This window comes from Sphaerulina musiva (assembly GCF_000320565.1).
Source record: "Sphaerulina musiva SO2202 unplaced genomic scaffold SEPMUscaffold_1, whole genome shotgun sequence".
Taxonomy (NCBI): domain Eukaryota; kingdom Fungi; phylum Ascomycota; class Dothideomycetes; order Mycosphaerellales; family Mycosphaerellaceae; genus Sphaerulina; species Sphaerulina musiva.
This window is the reverse complement of record NW_016017383.1, coordinates 3,306,446-3,322,728: the sequence shown is the minus strand read 5'-3', so window position 1 is coordinate 3,322,728 and position 16,283 is coordinate 3,306,446. Positions and strand designations below refer to the sequence as shown.

General features: G+C 53.2%; 6 protein-coding genes across 6 annotated transcripts; 3 read left to right on the top strand and 3 right to left on the bottom strand.

Moving 5' to 3' along the window:
• Positions 1-205: 205 nt before the first annotated feature.
• SEPMUDRAFT_57731 (uncharacterized protein) lies at positions 206-2,755 on the top strand (the record flags this gene model as incomplete). Its single annotated transcript, XM_016909448.1, has 1 exon — positions 206-2,755. The coding sequence occupies one exon, from the start codon at positions 206-208 to the stop codon at positions 1,370-1,372; it is 1,167 nt and encodes a 388-aa protein (XP_016765496.1). The 3' UTR covers positions 1,373-2,755.
• A 295-nt stretch (positions 2,756-3,050) lies between these two features.
• On the top strand, positions 3,051-5,873 carry SEPMUDRAFT_160654 (uncharacterized protein; the record flags this gene model as incomplete). Its single annotated transcript, XM_016907901.1, has 4 exons — positions 3,051-3,898; positions 4,016-4,281; positions 4,341-5,685; positions 5,722-5,873. Exons 2-4 carry the CDS (start codon positions 4,117-4,119, stop codon positions 5,871-5,873), a joined length of 1,662 nt encoding a protein of 553 aa, XP_016765495.1. The 5' UTR covers positions 3,051-3,898; positions 4,016-4,116.
• Positions 5,874-6,369: 496 nt separating this feature from the next.
• Positions 6,370-8,322, bottom strand: SEPMUDRAFT_146419 (uncharacterized protein; the record flags this gene model as incomplete). The annotated part of the gene is made up of 3 exons (XM_016903641.1): positions 6,370-7,161; positions 7,222-7,286; positions 7,356-8,322. The coding sequence occupies 3 exons, from the start codon at positions 8,317-8,319 to the stop codon at positions 6,451-6,453; spliced, it is 1,740 nt and encodes a 579-aa protein (XP_016765494.1). The 3' UTR covers positions 6,370-6,450.
• Positions 8,323-8,519: 197 nt separating this feature from the next.
• On the bottom strand, positions 8,520-9,753 carry SEPMUDRAFT_146417 (oxidoreductase). The gene is made up of 4 exons (XM_016903640.1): positions 9,342-9,753; positions 9,244-9,260; positions 8,861-9,150; positions 8,520-8,778 (listed from the first exon to the last, which is right to left on the bottom strand). The coding sequence occupies exons 1-4, from the start codon at positions 9,604-9,606 to the stop codon at positions 8,604-8,606; spliced, it is 747 nt and encodes a 248-aa protein (XP_016765493.1). The 5' UTR covers positions 9,607-9,753; the 3' UTR covers positions 8,520-8,603.
• A 113-nt stretch (positions 9,754-9,866) lies between these two features.
• Positions 9,867-12,369, bottom strand: SEPMUDRAFT_130133 (dihydroxyacetone kinase). Its single transcript, XM_016902339.1, has 5 exons — positions 11,742-12,369; positions 11,434-11,663; positions 11,203-11,368; positions 10,258-11,112; positions 9,867-10,195 (listed from the first exon to the last, which is right to left on the bottom strand). Exons 1-5 carry the CDS (start codon positions 12,160-12,162, stop codon positions 10,083-10,085), a joined length of 1,785 nt encoding a protein of 594 aa, XP_016765492.1. The 5' UTR covers positions 12,163-12,369; the 3' UTR covers positions 9,867-10,082.
• Positions 12,370-12,742: 373 nt separating this feature from the next.
• Positions 12,743-15,260, top strand: SEPMUDRAFT_146414 (uncharacterized protein). The gene is made up of 5 exons (XM_016903639.1): positions 12,743-13,258; positions 13,345-13,809; positions 13,898-14,262; positions 14,349-14,544; positions 14,626-15,260. Exons 1-5 carry the CDS (start codon positions 12,931-12,933, stop codon positions 15,021-15,023), a joined length of 1,752 nt encoding a protein of 583 aa, XP_016765491.1. The 5' UTR covers positions 12,743-12,930; the 3' UTR covers positions 15,024-15,260.
• Positions 15,261-16,283: the final 1,023 nt, after the last annotated feature.

The window sequence follows — 16,283 nt, the reverse complement described above, 5'->3', positions numbered from 1 at the left end:
GAAACAAGCTTTCTTGGGGCTGCAGGGTGCTATTTTTCACCACCACCACCACCGCCACGACCTATTATTGTGCAAATAATACCAATCCAGCAGGACCTGCCGACGCACATTTCCCACTCCCACGGTGATGGCCAAGAAAGCAGCCCGCGCCCACCAGCAGAAGCACAACACACAGAAGCACACGCACAAGCAACCGGCCACTGTTATGGCGTCTCAAGAACCAGAAGCGTCGCCCGAGCAGCTCTACGCGTCCGCTCTCGAGTTGGTCGAACAGTCGCAGCCCGCCGAAGCACTTGTCGCAGCCAAAAAACTCTGGTCCCACGTCAAGAACGGCTCTGTCACCGACAAGCTGCCTGCAGCCACGCTGCTGGGCGACATCTCCATCGAGCTGGGCGCTGTAGACTCGGCCCGGCGCTACTTTGAGCAGGCCGTACTACTCGATCCCGACGGCAAGGTGCCAGAGACTCTCGGTGGCGGCGCCGACAAGTTCCTCTGGCTTGCACAGCTGTGCGAGGAAGGTGGCAAGCAGAGCGTGCACTGGTTCGAAAAGGGCGTCCAAGCGCTGCACTATGAAATTGCCGCGCTTGAGAGTGGCACTGGCCTTCCGCCCGGCATCGACGACGAGGCTTTGTTACTCTTGCGCGTCGAGAAGAAGCGGAAGCTTGCTAACGCTCTCTGCGGCATCGTCGAGGTGTACATGACGGACTTGTCCTGGGAGGACGACGCGGAAGCACGCTGTGAAAACCTGATCACTGAAGCCATGTCGGTCGAGGATGACACGAGTGCTGAGGTTTTGCAGACTCTAGCCTCCGTCCGATTATCGCAAGATCGGCGAGAGGACGCCCAATCGGCCTTGCAACGCTCGCTCGCGATGTGGATGGATCTGGAGCCAGAGGATCCTGCTGTGCCTGATTTTCCAACCAAGGTGTCACTTGCACGCCTGCTAATGGAGGCCGACCTGAAGATGGAGGCGATGGAAGTGCTGCATCGGCTAGTTCAGGAAGATGACCAGAGTGTGGAAGCATGGTACCTGGGAGGCTGGTGCCAATATCTGCTCGCCGAGCCTCACGGCATCATCGCCGATGCCCGGAATGGGGATGCCATGGACACAGGCGCTCCAGTCACGAACCAGGAGCAGAACGCACGGGCGAAGAAAGGCAGTCGTCGCTGGCTCACGACCAGTCTCAAGCTCTACAACCAGCAGGAATACGAGGATCACAGACTCTTCGATCACGCGCACGAGCTTGTGGAAGAGCTCAACGCGGTACTGGGTCCGGAAAATGAACAGGCCGAGGGAGGGGATGAGGAGTCGGAATGGGAGGGCATCGGCGACGACGGCGAGGACGAAGACGAGCAAATGCAAGGTGCTTGAAAAGCCATGTCTTCTAGCTGTCTCACGTGGACGCTTTGTCTGTCGGCACGCCCAAGTAATGCTATCACGATCTCGACCGTGTGTCCGAGTGGTCTTTACCAGCAACTTCCTGGATGGATTTTCGTGCTTTGCATGACCATTGGCTCAGATTCATCAACACGCTAATCCAGAAATCAAACCACGTACTTGCTCCAATCAGAAAAGCATGCGAGTTCGCCAGCCAACTATCATCACATGGAGTCGAAGTTTGGTGCCAATGGATTTCGGGTCCGATTTACATGCAGCGGTGGCCTTGTTATCACACTTTTTGCGAGCCATACCCTGGAATTGATACGCGCAAGATACTAGGCAACGAGTGGGAAACGGGCATGATTTTGCTGACCATCGGAGCTTTTCCTAAAGGCGTCGCCGAAAGGGTCTCAAGCTTTCTCTTCAACCAGAAGTCAGTACAACCGGACACACTAGGGGAGGGGAGGTATTATCAGCCTCTGCAGTACACATGTGGTTACACTGATGAGAGGTGCGGGAGGGGCGTGTGTCAGTGCAGCTGTCCGTCCTGATGCCCGAGCAGACGAAAGTAGATCGTATACCACTCCTTGTACATCACCATCGGACATTAACCGGAAGGGCGCAGGTCTCGGATTGGGCCACAGCAGCGAGAAATTCGACGAGTGGCATCCAATCAAGTCGCAGGACTACTACCAGCCTTTGCTTATTTCTATATGCTCAGATGCAATTCTGTTGGCACGGGTCACGTGCACACCGAACATGGGGGGAGTCTTCGAAGCGTCTTTAAAGTACCTCCTACCTCCTAGGTATCAATGCTGATGCTGCTGCAGCTAAACTTCCCACGTGAGTGAATGTGAGCGGTACCTGCAGAGGCGCAGCTCAGCGCGGGCACGAGTTGCACATCAGCGACAGGGCGGGCTGGGGCTGCGGAGAAGCGCGCCGCCGTCGATGAGCCTGAGGGAGTATTCGTGCACGGCGGCATTCTGTACCGCAAGTCCAAGGAGTTAGGGGCCAAGCATGCCACTCCGTCTTCTGCTTGCGAGCAGTGTAGCTCGGCTGGTGCCGAAGCATGTGTTGCTGTGTGCCAGCCGGAATGCACGCTAGATCTCAAGCGTCAAGCCCTGTACAACCACACCATGTATCAAGCTCGATGCTCACTGCGGTATGGCGCGTATGACTGCACACCCCCCGTGTGGCCCCATCCGGCTGTGGTTGCTGCAACGTGCTGCTCGCAGGCGCTGAGATACCACCCGTACATTTCCGCACCTGAAACTGCACGTGCCATCACCACTCCAGCGAGGAGTCCCCATGCCGCTATTGGTGCGATGGATGGAGACCGATGCGTCTGTAGTGCGTGTGCCCGGCTCAAACGCCCTACCACCCAGTCGTTGGGTCGAACATGCAGGCAGCCGACGGGTAGGCCAGGAACACGCTTGCGTTCGCAGATGGTGCGCAGGTACTCGCAATCACCAGACCGCATGTGGTTGTGTGTTTGGAGGTGGGTCTGGGGACGGCCGCTGTAAATTCGCTATTGGCCTAGCCATACACGGTTTCAGAAGCGGACAGTGTGCTAAGCGTGAGGAATGTGGTTCGAGCACCATGTGTAACAAACACGGACTTGGGCACGAAATGTGAGCATCTCGACCAGCCGGCGGCGATGATCGAGCCCAGCACACCTAACCAAACCATTCATTCACTTCATCCCTGCACGTCGACACATGCCCACTGCACGTCAATGATCCACAGCGAACTAGTGGGCCACAACTATAGGCACCTGCTATAGCCTCCTACTTGACGGAGGACCGTCGTAGCAACGACAGCGCGCGTGCTAGATTCTGGCTTGCTCCAGTCCCACACAGCAGGTGGTGGCGTGGGTCGTGGTGCTTCCAAGCTGCGCGAGCGTGGATGATCCTTTTGGGAGATTATGGACTTCTGAGGGCGTTCGTTCGAACTCTCATGCTTCCTCCCCTCGAGCTCTGCGAGCAGCGACGACTCTTCCCTGTATCTCATCGGGGCATTAATTGGCACGCTATTATGCTCATCGCAGCGAAGTGGTCGCGCAAGCTCGACTTCCGAAAGCGGCCATCTGAGTATCTCTTGCGCGCCTGGGTCCAAGACCACCACGGATGCGGTGTACATCGGCCGCCTTCAGCAGAGAGGAATTGCAAAGGCTCAACCTCAATCATCAACCCATCCTCTGCTACAAGTACTCGGTCGCTCTACTTGCACAAAGAATCTTGTGTGACTTTTTGCCTGGTATTCTGTCCGTCTCTGCTTGCTCGCCCGTCCCTTTTGGCCACCTCCCGAGACAAAGCCTGCCTTCAGACAACGACGACAACAACGAAGACGACGACGACGACTGCAGCAAAGACGCACAATCAACTCGTCTCTCCCGCCTCGCAGCAAAGAAGAACAACAAGGCGAGTGCTCATCACGAATCTAAGCCAAGGGAACATTCGGTCCGGCTGCCGGTATCGTGCAGAACAAAGTGCATGCTACAGCGGCTGGTCGCACAACGTAGGCAATCCCCTTCTGAACGCTTCCACGAAGTGCTCATGCATGCACGCGTGCGCGCAAGACAATTCAGTTGGAAGCAACCATGGCAATGATAATCCTTGCTTACAAGACATGCAGACCTTCTTTGACTGCTGCCCTGATAGACACTGGTCTATTCGATTCCCCAGAGTCTCTCATTCACAGGTCTCGGGGTCGAGCCGCCACGATTCACTTCAAGAATGACAACCGCTGCCATGATGCACCCGGGTCCGTCTCACGATCAGGTCGATGCAGATCTCATCAACCAGGTCGGCAGATACAACGCAGAAAGTGCGCCATACCACCAACAGGCCATCGAACACTTCCCAGACTACCATGAAGATTACAACGGCTCTGGTGTCTATGTGAGCCATCGCGTCATACTCGTCACTCACCTGTTGAACGATCACTGACCACTGTATAGCAGGACACTTTCGATGGTAGCTACTCCAGCGAACACGCCTACGTACACAACGCGCCAACCCCTCGATCCAATACGGCCAGTGATGGCGTTCGCACTCGAAGCGGTCGATCTGCCCGGACGAGAACAGACTCGCCCTTCAGCAGTGGCAAGTCCAGAGTATCCAAGTCTCCCGCTCCCCGCAAGAAAGACAAGAAAGCCAAGTCCGACAAGCACAAGGGGCCACCACTCACGGCTCCGTTGTCTGTTCTGACCAAGGATTCACCTGTGCCTGTGAAAGACATTGAAGCATTAGTGAACCGTTCTACAGAAGTGCGACTTGAGGAGGTCGCGAAGAACAAGGGATACATCAAGCGTCCGATGAACTCTTTCATGCTGTATCGGTCAGCATATGCAGACCGAACGAAGAAGTATGGCGAACAACAGAACCATCAGATCGTGTCGGCGATGGCTGGTGAATCATGGCCCATGGAGTCGGAAGACATCCGGAACCAATTCGATGAATGGGCCAAGCTTGAGCGTCAGCATCATCAAGAGGCGCATCCGAACTACAAGTTCTCTCCCAGCAAGACGTCCAACAAGCGCCGCAAGGGAGAGCTCACCGAGGATGAAGAAGATGCAAGTGATCTCGATGAACGAGATCCAGATGGAGAGTATCGTGGTGGTCGCCAGGTTCGACAGAAACGGCAAGGCCGCGATGTGACCTACTTGCCCAGCAACAGTGGTTTCGAGTCGCATCCCTACTACGGTCAGCAGCAAGTCAGTGGCTATGAGCAGTCGCACTTTCAGTACGCCAATCCGGGACGGCCTCTTCCATCGAACGTCGCCTACGACCCGCAGACTGGACAACCCTACAATCCGCAGACTCACACTTGGATCCAGACCACTCCTCAGCAACAGCAACAGCAGCAGCAGCAGCAGCAGCAGCAGTTCCCACAGAACCCATACATGTATCAGGAGCTGCACACCGCGCCTCGTGCCCCCACACCCGTGTCGCTTCACGGCCAACAAACCACCATGGGAAGTCTCGGCCTACCCGGAGGTTCCAATCCCGAAGACCTATTCGGCAGCTCGAGAACCAGCACTCCTCAGCAATATAGCAATAGTGTATATGGTGGTGGCCCAGCCGTCTACGCTTCTTACCAGAACCAGTATCATCAGCATCAGCAACAGCAGCAGCAGCAACATCAAGAATACCACATGGCGCCCACATCAGCCACTCCCCAACCTGGCTCTCAGCAGTATGAACACGCGCAATATCTCACTCAACACCAAGATGTCGTCGATCCCACTTTACAAGCTTTTCAATTGGAAGCCGCTGTCTCTGGTAGTGGTGGCAGGAGTAGTGGCGGTGGTGTTGGCAATGGCGGTGGTGCAGCTGGAGACAGCCACTTTGACGACGCGCTTGGTGATTTGAGTGAGGGAGATATGTCAGGTCTGCCGCTGACGGAGTATTATGATCAGAATCCTCAGAGTCCCACGGGGGGGAATGCCACTTTGGCGCCTGCGTGGGATATGGCGCGGGATTTGAAGTGAGTGTGGAGAGGGAGGGAGGGTGGGTGGGGTGAGGAAAGCAGACGTGATTGGAAAGAAAGAGATGGTTGAGAGAGAATGAGCAAAAGGAGATGCAAAGAAAGAAGAAATGCAAAGCTTCCATACCTTACCTTACTTATCAAAGCGAAATGATGTGATGAAGAAATTTTACACACAGACACACACTCGCGCGCAATATGTATTGTCATTGTCGTGTTCAACTTTTGTTTTTTTTCTTTTCCTTTCTTTTCCTTTCCTTTTCTCTTTTCTGTGTCGCTCGCTCCATGAATTTCATGCTTTGCCTTGCGTAGTTTATACTTTTATTCCAGTTATTATCTACACTAGAGTGAAAAGTGTGATGTCTATAAATGGAGTCAATGTTCGATAAGTATAAGACTTTAGATACCTATTACTCAGTCAGTCAGTTACGTACTTATATTTTGTAATAATACCAATCGATTTATTGACGAGGAAAATCGAGGACTCGACTCGGCATCTAGTAGTATAGACATGTATATATATCTCTCTCTATATCTCTCTTATCGAGAGGTAGGGTTCTCGTCTCAAAGACAAGCACGTCTCATCCATACGCATGTTCTTCCTCGCCGAGAGGAACATTCGGGTGTTGTTGTTGCGAGCCATAGACGCCTCCGTCGAGAATCCATTGTTCGTTATCGCCCTGGTCTTGATCCATTTGTACTCGGCGCCATGTCACGCGCTGCTTCTGGTTGTTGGGATCTTTGCTTCTCCCGTCATTATCTTCTTCTTTTCTTGCAGTCGGGCGAATTAAACCTGCTGCTAATGGGTTGTTGCTGAAAGCGCCACTGCCAGTAGAATTGACGGGGGGAATGAAATCTTCTTGATCATCATCATCTGCATCGTGAGATTTTGTAAAATCCGGTCGGGGAATCTCAGCCATGCGTCTGACCACCTTTCCGGCCTTCAGATCGATGCTCGCCACAACTTGTCTCTTTTCATACTCGGGTTTGGCATCCCAATCCATTTCACGGAGCAGTCTTTGCTGCTTCTTGAGCTGCTGTGCTCGCTCTTGGGGACTCGCCCACATGTTCGTGCCGGCTGAAGGTACGTCAAAGTCGGCAGCTTCGTCGTGGACGACGGTTCGACGAGCATTATTCGCCTGAAATCCTAGCAATTTGTCTCGGTGTGCCTTTGCTTTTGCAGTGGCTTCATCATCTGACCCAGCTGGAGTCGCTGGCGTAGAGGACAAGGGGGATGACCGCGCAGATGATGATGCCTGTGCCAGGAAATCACGACCAGTGTAGGCACGAGCCTAGAATACTCTCCTATCAGTAAAATCAAGGCGGAGAATCTGTTCAATGCTTCGACTGACCTTGCCGTGTGCCACGTCAGCTTTCTTGTGCGCGGCATTGTTGGACTTCATACGCTCTTCGCCACCTGATCAAAGGAAACTATATGTCAGAACAGCGAGGATGAGATGAATATATGCACAGCTTTTGGACTTACGCTCATCTTTCAACACGCGCAACACTCGTAATACATCTTCCTGGTCCAGCAGTGGTGATTTGCAGAAGGTGCAAGGCGCCAAGCCCTCCTTGACACAGATAATCTTGCCACAATTCAAGCAGTTGGGTGCCATGTCCAGCAGTGGGTGTCGTGTCGCCATACAGTTGCACTTTCGTCGGAGGTCGTCCTCAGCGCTTGGGGTCAGCGATGGATTGGTCTGCACTTCGAGACTGCGAATGGCAGAGTCCAGGTCTGTCAAAGCCGTCGATGCACCATGCATGGCCGTCCCGCCAGATATGTTGATCTTGGTCTTGGCAGCTGGGGAAGCGGTGCGCGAGGATGCCATGGCTCCTTTCGTCGTCGTCGCATTCTTCCTCGATGAAAGGGAGTCCGATATGAGAGGACCGGAAGCAGACGGTGGCGGTTTCGCGGTGATGGGCAAGGTGGTGGGCTTCGCGCTGTCTGTAATCAATGGCAACTGGGTGGCGTCTGGCCGCGATTGTCTCAGAGCGAGATTATCAGCGACTTGGTCCTTGTGTCGCTGCCGCGCAGGTCGAGCGAGGTAGTCGTCCTCTTCGGAGCGTTTTTGATAAGCACCGGCGGTATTGCCATGGCCTTCGACCTGACGCGGTGGCAAGGCATGGATGTTGGCCTTTTTCTTGCCTTTGGCGTGAGGTCTATTTGAATTTGCACTGGTACTTGTACTCGCACTCGCCGGCGCCGATGATGGTGGTGGTATCTGTTGCTGCTGCTGCTGCTGCTGCTGTTGTCGCCGAACGAGGTTGAAGCCGGAGATGAAGTCCAAGCTCTTCGCACCGTCGCCAAGGAGATTCTTGAGATGCTCCGCCGCGCTCTCTCCGGACAACGAGTCGGCGTATGTGATGACTTGCTTCAGCGACTCCTCGTCCAGATCCAGAAGTTGCTGTAGCCGCGGCAGCGCCCACGTCTCGAGCTTGTTGGCCATTTGATTATCTGCTGACAAGGTAGAACTGGACGTGGACTTTTGGCGATGGTGTATCCCGGCCGCAACTCACGGGGAGAGCCGCGCGGGTTCCAACACGTCCCGAACAGACTAGAGTTTTACCATGGCATCACAACAACATATCAACCCGCATTTGAATCCTCAGCCTACACCATCATGGAGCATTTGTGCAGATACCACGAGCATGACTGCATTGCACTTGTGCTAAATTTCACCCGCCGTTATTAGGCATTTAGGTTTGTAGGTACACAAGAACGAAAATACTCTCAGACACATCGACCTCCATCGACCGGAACGTCGATTCCCGTCAAAAAGTCCGCCTCATCGCTGACCAGGAACGCACAGGTATTCGCCACATCACGAGGAGTCGAGCCACGGCCGAGCGGAATCGTTGCCATGAACGTGGCTTGGTTCTCTGGCTTGCCCAAGAACGAGTCGGTCCTACATCCATTGGCATCAGTCTGCGTTCGTTGCACAGTATCATTACTCCTGCTGTGCTTTTTCATGCATGAAAATGACTTACAGTCCAGTTCCCAGGCCTACGACGGGACACACGGTATTGAAGCGAATGTTGTCCTTGGCATACTCGACTGCCATGCTCTTGGAAGCATTGATGACTGCTGCCTTGGATGCGTTGTACCAGGTGAGTCCGCCGCGAGGTCGGATCCCAGCTGTGGAAGCAGTGGTCACGAACGAGCCACCAGTACCCTGCTTTTGAAGATACGGCACGAGCACACTCGTCGAGTGGAAGATGGCCTTGACGTTGACGGCAAATACTTTGTCGAATTCCTCATCGATGACTTCGTTGGTCGACTGTTGCAGAGCAAGCAAGTCAGTCTCTCTAGTTCTCCCAGGGGACTATCATTGTATTCTATTGCTCGTCGGACGATAGTTGATTGCACTGACCTTGTTCCTGTACGTCCCTTTACGCGGGGAAATTTAAAAAGTGTAAGCAAGTAATCTTCTGGAAAATGCAACTGATCTATGGAGAGATGGGCTCTTACATCCAGCATTGTTAATCACACAATCAATCTTGCCATACTTCTTGTGGCAAAAATCGCGAAGTGCCTCCCAATCTGCCTTACTGGTAACATCCGTTCGATGAAAGTCGCACTTCAATTCATCTGCAGTCTTTTGTCCAATGTCTTCGACAAAATCTGCAATAATGACTTTAGCGCCTTCTTGGAGAAATTTCTGCGCAATTCCCTTGCCAAATCCTCCTCCACCACCAGTCACGATGGCGACTTTTCCTTCGAGACGGCCGGGCATGGTTTGAGATGTGCTGCTGCTGCTGCGGTTGATGTTGGAGATGTAGGATTCGTTGGTATTATTGCTGCAGAGGTTGGGTGACTTTTGTGTGAAAACTCATTGGAGTCAGGTACGTTTTCAATGGACAACTATGTACCTTGCGAATACTGTGCCATGTTGCCGCCTACCCCCTCTTCTATATAGTAATATTATTGCAATTGCTGCAGTGGCTCTCTAAACCTACAATACAAACACAGCAATTCCCCGCATTGCGCTCGTGCGTCATCTGGTGCTGTTGGCGGGGTTGCGATCCCGGAGATAATTGAGCCGAGTTCGCTGGACCTATTCTCTATTATTCCCGGGAAGAGCATGCTCTCTCCTTGGCGAGGTATATACCAATTCCTCCATTCTCACGCCGTCGATATTATTTTCAACAGAACAGACCAGCAGCTTCGCTTGTTCTGACGAGCCATCTTACCGTATTTCCTGCAAACACACTATTGCAGTAGCCCATTCAGCATTCCACGAAGGAAAATCGACGCCGCTTTTGCCCCCGGATCCGGCGGTGTTGCTTGTTGATGATGATCCGCTGATTCACCAACGTACGTTGCTATATGCTTGTTAGTATGGTATGACTACGTTGGCGTGGGAGACATATGATGGAAAACGTACCGCGGCCATATTTGGCTTTCATCCCAGCTGTGCTGTCCGCACCCGCTTCAGCCGCCTCGACAGCTTTCTGAATATCAGCGTCCTGTTCAAAGGACTCGCAGAAGGGAATCAGGGTATCCATGACTGTTCTGCCTCCTTGCCTGGCGCTCGTGTACGACTGGAGATTCTTCAGAGCAACACCTGCAGCTTGGCTGGCACTTGTTGCGTCCATGGTGAATCCGCCTTGGTCCTTTGCGTATGCCTGACGCAGACTGCTCGTAAAAGAAGCCAGCATGATGCTGATTATGGCGCCCAGAGTACCGCCGATTTCCTCCACTGCCTCGCCGACTTGATCCAGGATGTAGAAGACACTGCCCTCTTTCGCCAGTCCGGCGTCGAGCCTCTGCAGAACCCCTTGACACATGCCTACCACGGCTTCACCACAGTCTCCGTCACCCATCTCGATATCCCACCTGGTGATATCGGGCTCGGCACTAATAGCAGCATCGCACGCGGCCCGTAAAGCACGTTCCAGAATGATAGGATCGACACGAGGCCCTTTGGCCATCTGTTGTTCTTCTGTAGCCGCCTCAGCGACCTTGGCCTTCTCCTTCACCTTCACGACATCGCGATAGCCATTTTTGGGCCAAGCTGGTGCGTGTGTTTCCATGTCCAGGAGATGAAGAAGAGTCTGAATGGATGTATTGGTATTCCTCTCGATTCCGGAAACATTGAGTAGGCTAATGGACCAGCCGGGGGCGTTTAGCGAAGTCTCGAAAGGCTGGACGTATATTCGGACAGGAGCGATACTCCACTTCTCTTTGAGGACTTTGCGTGTTACTGTAGTCAAGGCTTCGAGCTCAAAATTGGACATCCCTGAGGGCCAAGCGTCAGCTCTGGAGCCAGAAGCTTCTCAAGTCGCTCAATAGTTCAAAGCCACAGCAGACATTGGATATCAGATCTCACCTCCAAAGTTGTTGATTAGCAGTAGAACGACATCTTCAGGCTTGAAGTCCACAAAGGCTCTATCCTTATCGGACGAATCGAGGCAGTACTTCAGCATGTCCGATACCAGTTCCTCTGGTTCTGGTATAGGTGATATCTCGTGCAAACCTGGCTCGTTGTGGATTCCCTGAGCGGGTGAGCATAGATCGATTCACGTCTGGGAAGACTTAGAGTTGCCACTTCTATACATACCATTCCAAGAACAACCACATCGTCGGGTATCTCTCGATGATGCTCGCGCCCCGGGATGTGGCAATGATCTAGCGATGAGCCAACCGTGACAGCATTAGCATTCACGGCATAGCCTAGGTCCATGATCTTCTCGAAGCTGTACCCAGCCTTGGAAGCACTTCCACAGAGCTTTAGCACAAACATGTTCGCCGCCAGCCCCCGCCGACCTAGGTTCTCCGTCTGCTTTCTGCCTACACGTAGGTGTGATCATTCGAACGTAAGCACATGTTTTCAAATATCTTCTCGAAACTGAGTCCGACAGAACTTACCCAGAGCAACGTCGTCAGTCATGCGGAGCACACCAATCTTATAGCCCATACCAACGGCTTTCTCTCTTGCTAGGCCAAAGTGTAGATTGTCACCTGTGTAGTTGGTAATGCACAGAATGATGCCCGCGTCGGATGGCACATGCGAGATGGCGGCCATAATTTGCTTCGTTGAAGGGCTGGCAAATACCTCGCCATTGACTGCAGCCGCGAGCATCCCGTCTCCTACATAGCCACTCCATGCGGGCTCGTGCCCACTGCCTCCTCCAGAAATGACGCTGACCTGAGTCGGCGGATGCGTCTGCGAGTAGACGACCTTGTTGGGCGCATCCAAAGCGAGGTGATTGTTACGGGCAACCAGCGAGTCTAAGCCCTGAACGACAACACCGGTGGTATGGGAGAAGAAGTGCTTTTTGGTGCTCATGGTTGCCCACTAAACTAATGTATCCAATGTGATCCAAGTATGAGGTAGAGTATGTTTTTCGACCAAGACAGCGCACAACAACAGATAGCAAGACTTTACGATGATTACCTAGAAGCTGGCCAGGCAGTCTGGCAGACAAGACCCCGCCTCGAGCTCGTCACGACGGGCGATCCCAGAGTTCACGCGTGAACAGAGCATGCCGATGACATTTATTATTAGATGGATGTTGCATGTCTCGAGGAGGGGACGAGGGAAAAGGGAGGGGAAAGGGCGGAGAGCGGGATGGGCCGTTCGACCAACCGGATGTATTTCTCAGTGGTATTCAACCTCTCCAGTCTCCACTCTAGAAAACACTCGTTCCTCGCCTCGAGCCTGCTCGCAACACCGCGACGCGACACGACACGACACGACACGACACGACCCGGACAACCACGAACCGATGTGACCGCGCACCACCACCACCATCACCACCACCGCCGCCGCCGCCGCCATCACCGCCGCGACACCAGCAGCAGCAGCAGGTGGTGGGATGCATGTTGCCGCGGGGCCAGCGCGGAAGCCGCGCAAAAGTCGCGGACGTGGCTTGCGCACAACGACGGGCTGGTGAGCGCCGACTCTTCATCTGCTTGTTTGTCTGCCTTCCACCGCTGCCACCGACCAACCCAATGCTGCTTGGCAGAGGGCTGCTGTCTTGCTGCGCGTGGCGGGGCTTGTGGGCGCAGCGCTGACCACTGCTGTGTGGCTAGCTCCATATGTCGCAAGAGACATATGAAATGTGACGAGGTGAAGCCACAATGCGGTCCATGTGCCAAAGGCAATAGACCGTGTGTCTACGGCCCTCTGCCGCCTGAACCTGACTCTGCAACAGCCGGCGGTGTAGCTTCCATTCCGCCCTACTATGCGGCTTCCGGTGCAGAGATCCCTCTGCCAGTACATGATCGGCCCCCGCCAGCAAGCGTCGCCACCGAGCCAGGCGCCCAGAGTAATGTACTGCCAGAGCAGTCCGAAACTCGCATAGGCAAGCAATGGTCGGCTGCTCCTGTTGATGAAGTAACGCAGATCACAAGCCCGCAGAGCAGCTCTAGTACCTCCACAGGTGTGTCCGCCACCACGTGCACCATGGCCGTGTCAAGCTATTGAAGCGTCCCTGCGCGAGCCGCAACAGCGACTAAATCACAGCAGGCTATGGGACTGAAGTCGCGCCGCTTCATTGGTTTGGACTTCTTGCCGGCGATGCAGCTACTGGCTCCCTTGATGTGCCGTCTCTGGAGGTTCTGGGTGATGCTGCACTCGCCCGTCGCCATGACGCCCATACCGATGGCGCTGCACACCCGAACCTACCACGGCCAGTGAGCCGGCCATACTTGGGACTAGACAGCTTCGCCTCACAGAGTCCTGCAAAGTTGTTACAGCTATCTGCCTGGTGCCCAACCACGAACAGCGCCAAGGGTGCAGAAGATGAACGGCAGCACTGGCAGGCCGCGGAGCCAATACAGCTCAAAGATCACGAATTTGACATATTCCAACGTTTTGTCACAGGCATCAGCTTATGGATTGACCTGTTCGACCCGCTTAAACATTTTTCCACCTTGATACCGCATCTGGCCTTGCACAACGAAGGCTTAATGAAGGCGCTCCTGGCACTAGGTACGTCCCTTCTTCAACAACAGCAGGTTGATACTGGTCTGGGTGGCGCAAAAAGGTACAGAACCGCTGCTGATGGTTTCAATTGCAGGAGCAAGGCATCTCTCTATCAAGCCCTTGCGTACAGGCGAAGCCAATGTAGACCGTACTGCTGCAGTGCAGTATTACTATGAGACTTTACGGTACTTACAGACCGCAATGAGGTACACGACTTACAAGAACAGTCGCGAGCTCCTCGCAACCGCGCTGATTGTGAGTACATATGAGATGATCGACGGCGCGGGGAACGGGTGGGAGAGACATCTGAAAGGCGTCTTCTGGATTCAACGTAGTCGCGAGATCAATGGTGAGTCCGGAGGGCTGGAACAAGCCATTTGGTGGGCCTGGCTAAGACAGGACGTTTGGGCTGCCTTTCGTGAGAATCGGCGGTGCTTCAGCTTCTTCAAACCTACCAAGGTAAGTGGCAAGCGATGCACTGGCATCGCTCGTCTGCCTATACGCCAGAATCATCGGCCGCATCCGCTGACCCCAAAGTCACATAGCAAATGATGGATATTTGGGACATGGCTTCCAAGGTCACTTATATCTTGGCACAGGCGGTCAACTACAGCTCCCGGGAGGAGAAGCAGCTGGGGCAGGCCGACCTCACCACCCAAATTGCGAGAGCAAACACTTTGCTCAATATGCTTGACGACTGGCGAAGCAGCATCAGCATTCATTTCAACCCGCTTCCAGTTGGTAAGTCTCCAGCCACGCAGCATGATGCAGTGAGCATAGGATAGCACGAGGTTGGATTCAGTGTGCTGACCAAGGAAGCAGAAGGGCCATCTAACCGAGCGTTTCGGCCCCTATGGATCCATCCTCCTGCCTTTGGTGCCTCGGTGCAGATGTCCTGTATGGCACGAATACTATTACTGATACACCAACCTGCTGCAGGTGGCTATCTGGAGTACTTGCAGCGTGACAAGGTCATCTCCGAGTGTATCGACACCATCGGCGGCATCGCTATGAAGCTGACTGACAATGCTTCCCGTTTGATGTCCACGCAGTGTTTGTATGCAGCAGGGCTGTACTGCACCGACGGACCCAAGTGCCAATACATTGCGGAGCTCATCCAAGACCACGAGGGACACACTGGCTGGCCCAGTAACACCGATCTCGCAGAGGAGCTTCGAGGCGAATGGTCGAAACGACCGAAGGGTGATGCCCAGACGTGATCTGATGGCATTAGTTGCTGATGGTACTAGGAGGAGGGATGGGACGTCGATCTTGATGATGATGGTCCCTATCAGCATCATACTGCTGATCAGCCTCTTATGATCAGCCTCATTGCCATATGTTGTAGTCGATCATTAACAATGTCCAGGGCTGGTTGGTGCCGTCAACACGTCACTCACTCAGGTACATAGCCAGTAGGTACATGTCACTCCTAATAAGGCTGAGTGCCTCTCCCTGTCGAGATGAAATTCGCATTCATGCACACGGCGTCATTCGTCCCTGGCACGGTTCAGGGCGCGAGTTGAACGTGCATGCATGCATAAGGTACAGTGGATCCACTATACCTACTGTATTCCATCCGACCACGTATCCACAAAACAGTATGATAAGGCATGTTCAAAGTACATGTTACTCATGGCGAGAACGAGAAATGAATCGCACTCTATCTTCTTCTATGATGATGATAATGATGATGATTTGTGTGGAGCACGAGAACTACCTACACATGTACCTACCTGTACCTAGCTAGGTACCTTAGGCTAGTACTTCTCAATTGTCGGGCGACGGACTTTTTGTAATGTGGGAATACTTGATCTTTAAACCTCGTTCGATTGGAGTTTTTTGATACCATGTCTATAGAGAGTCAGAGTTAGAGAGTCAGAGAGAGGTGTCTTGGCAGTCTTTGCTCATAGGTAGGAGGAAGATTTCCGGATTACCTGTTTTTCTTTTTCTTTTTCTTTTTCTTTTTCTTTTATCCTCTTGTTCTTTCTTTTCTTTTGGCGGAAATCAAGTATGTATGTACCTCGTATGTATTCCATGGAAATGCATTCGTTCATTCTACGGGAGGGAAGATGAGGAGGTGAAAGAAGAAAGAAGATGGTTCTGGTTCTGGATCTGGATCTCCGAGTCCCCCCGGTCCTCCCCCCCAAAAAGACGTTTTGCGAGTGATACGAGATTTATTGATGAGCACCTACTCAGGGGTGTCGGTCCAAGGGGCTGGGCAGTTGTGCTCTATTCTCCTCGGTGATGTGTGAGAGAGAGAGAGTTCGTGGGACGTGGGCTGAAGTCTGAAGAGGAAAGAAAAGAAAAAAGTAAAAAAGCCAATGGATGACTGAAATGCGTGGGGAAAGAAGGGTCAATTCCAGGTTCCTTTTGCCAAGAGATAGAGACACGAGAGAGTGAGTGTGAGTGTGAGAGAGAGTTCAAGGTAGAGCAGTCAATCACATATGCAGGTACATCATGATTATGCATGATTATGC

What these genes read in the sequence shown, in the direction of transcription:
- SEPMUDRAFT_146417 (XM_016903640.1), bottom strand. Translation starts at nt 9,606, where the DNA reads ATGCCCGGCCGTCTCGAAGGAAAAGTCGCCATCGTGACTGGTGGTGGA. An exon ending in GTAGGCCTGGGAACTGGACT is followed by an intron (nt 8,779 to 8,860) that starts GTAAGTCATTTT and finishes CAATGGATGTAG; the next exon opens with GACCGACTCGTTCTTGGGCA.
- SEPMUDRAFT_130133 (XM_016902339.1), bottom strand. Translation starts at nt 12,162, where the DNA reads ATGAGCACCAAAAAGCACTTCTTCTCCCATACCACCGGTGTTGTCGTT. An exon ending in ATGTGGTTGTTCTTGGAATG is followed by an intron (nt 11,369 to 11,433) that starts GTATGTATAGAA and finishes TCACCCGCTCAG; the next exon opens with GGAATCCACAACGAGCCAGG. An exon ending in GAAAGCCAAATATGGCCGCG is followed by an intron (nt 10,196 to 10,257) that starts GTACGTTTTCCA and finishes ACAAGCATATAG; the next exon opens with CAACGTACGTTGGTGAATCA.
- SEPMUDRAFT_146414 (XM_016903639.1), top strand. Translation starts at nt 12,931, where the DNA reads ATGAAATGTGACGAGGTGAAGCCACAATGCGGTCCATGTGCCAAAGGC. An exon ending in GAAGGCGCTCCTGGCACTAG is followed by an intron (nt 13,810 to 13,897) that starts GTACGTCCCTTC and finishes TTTCAATTGCAG; the next exon opens with GAGCAAGGCATCTCTCTATC. An exon ending in GCTTCTTCAAACCTACCAAG is followed by an intron (nt 14,263 to 14,348) that starts GTAAGTGGCAAG and finishes AAAGTCACATAG; the next exon opens with CAAATGATGGATATTTGGGA.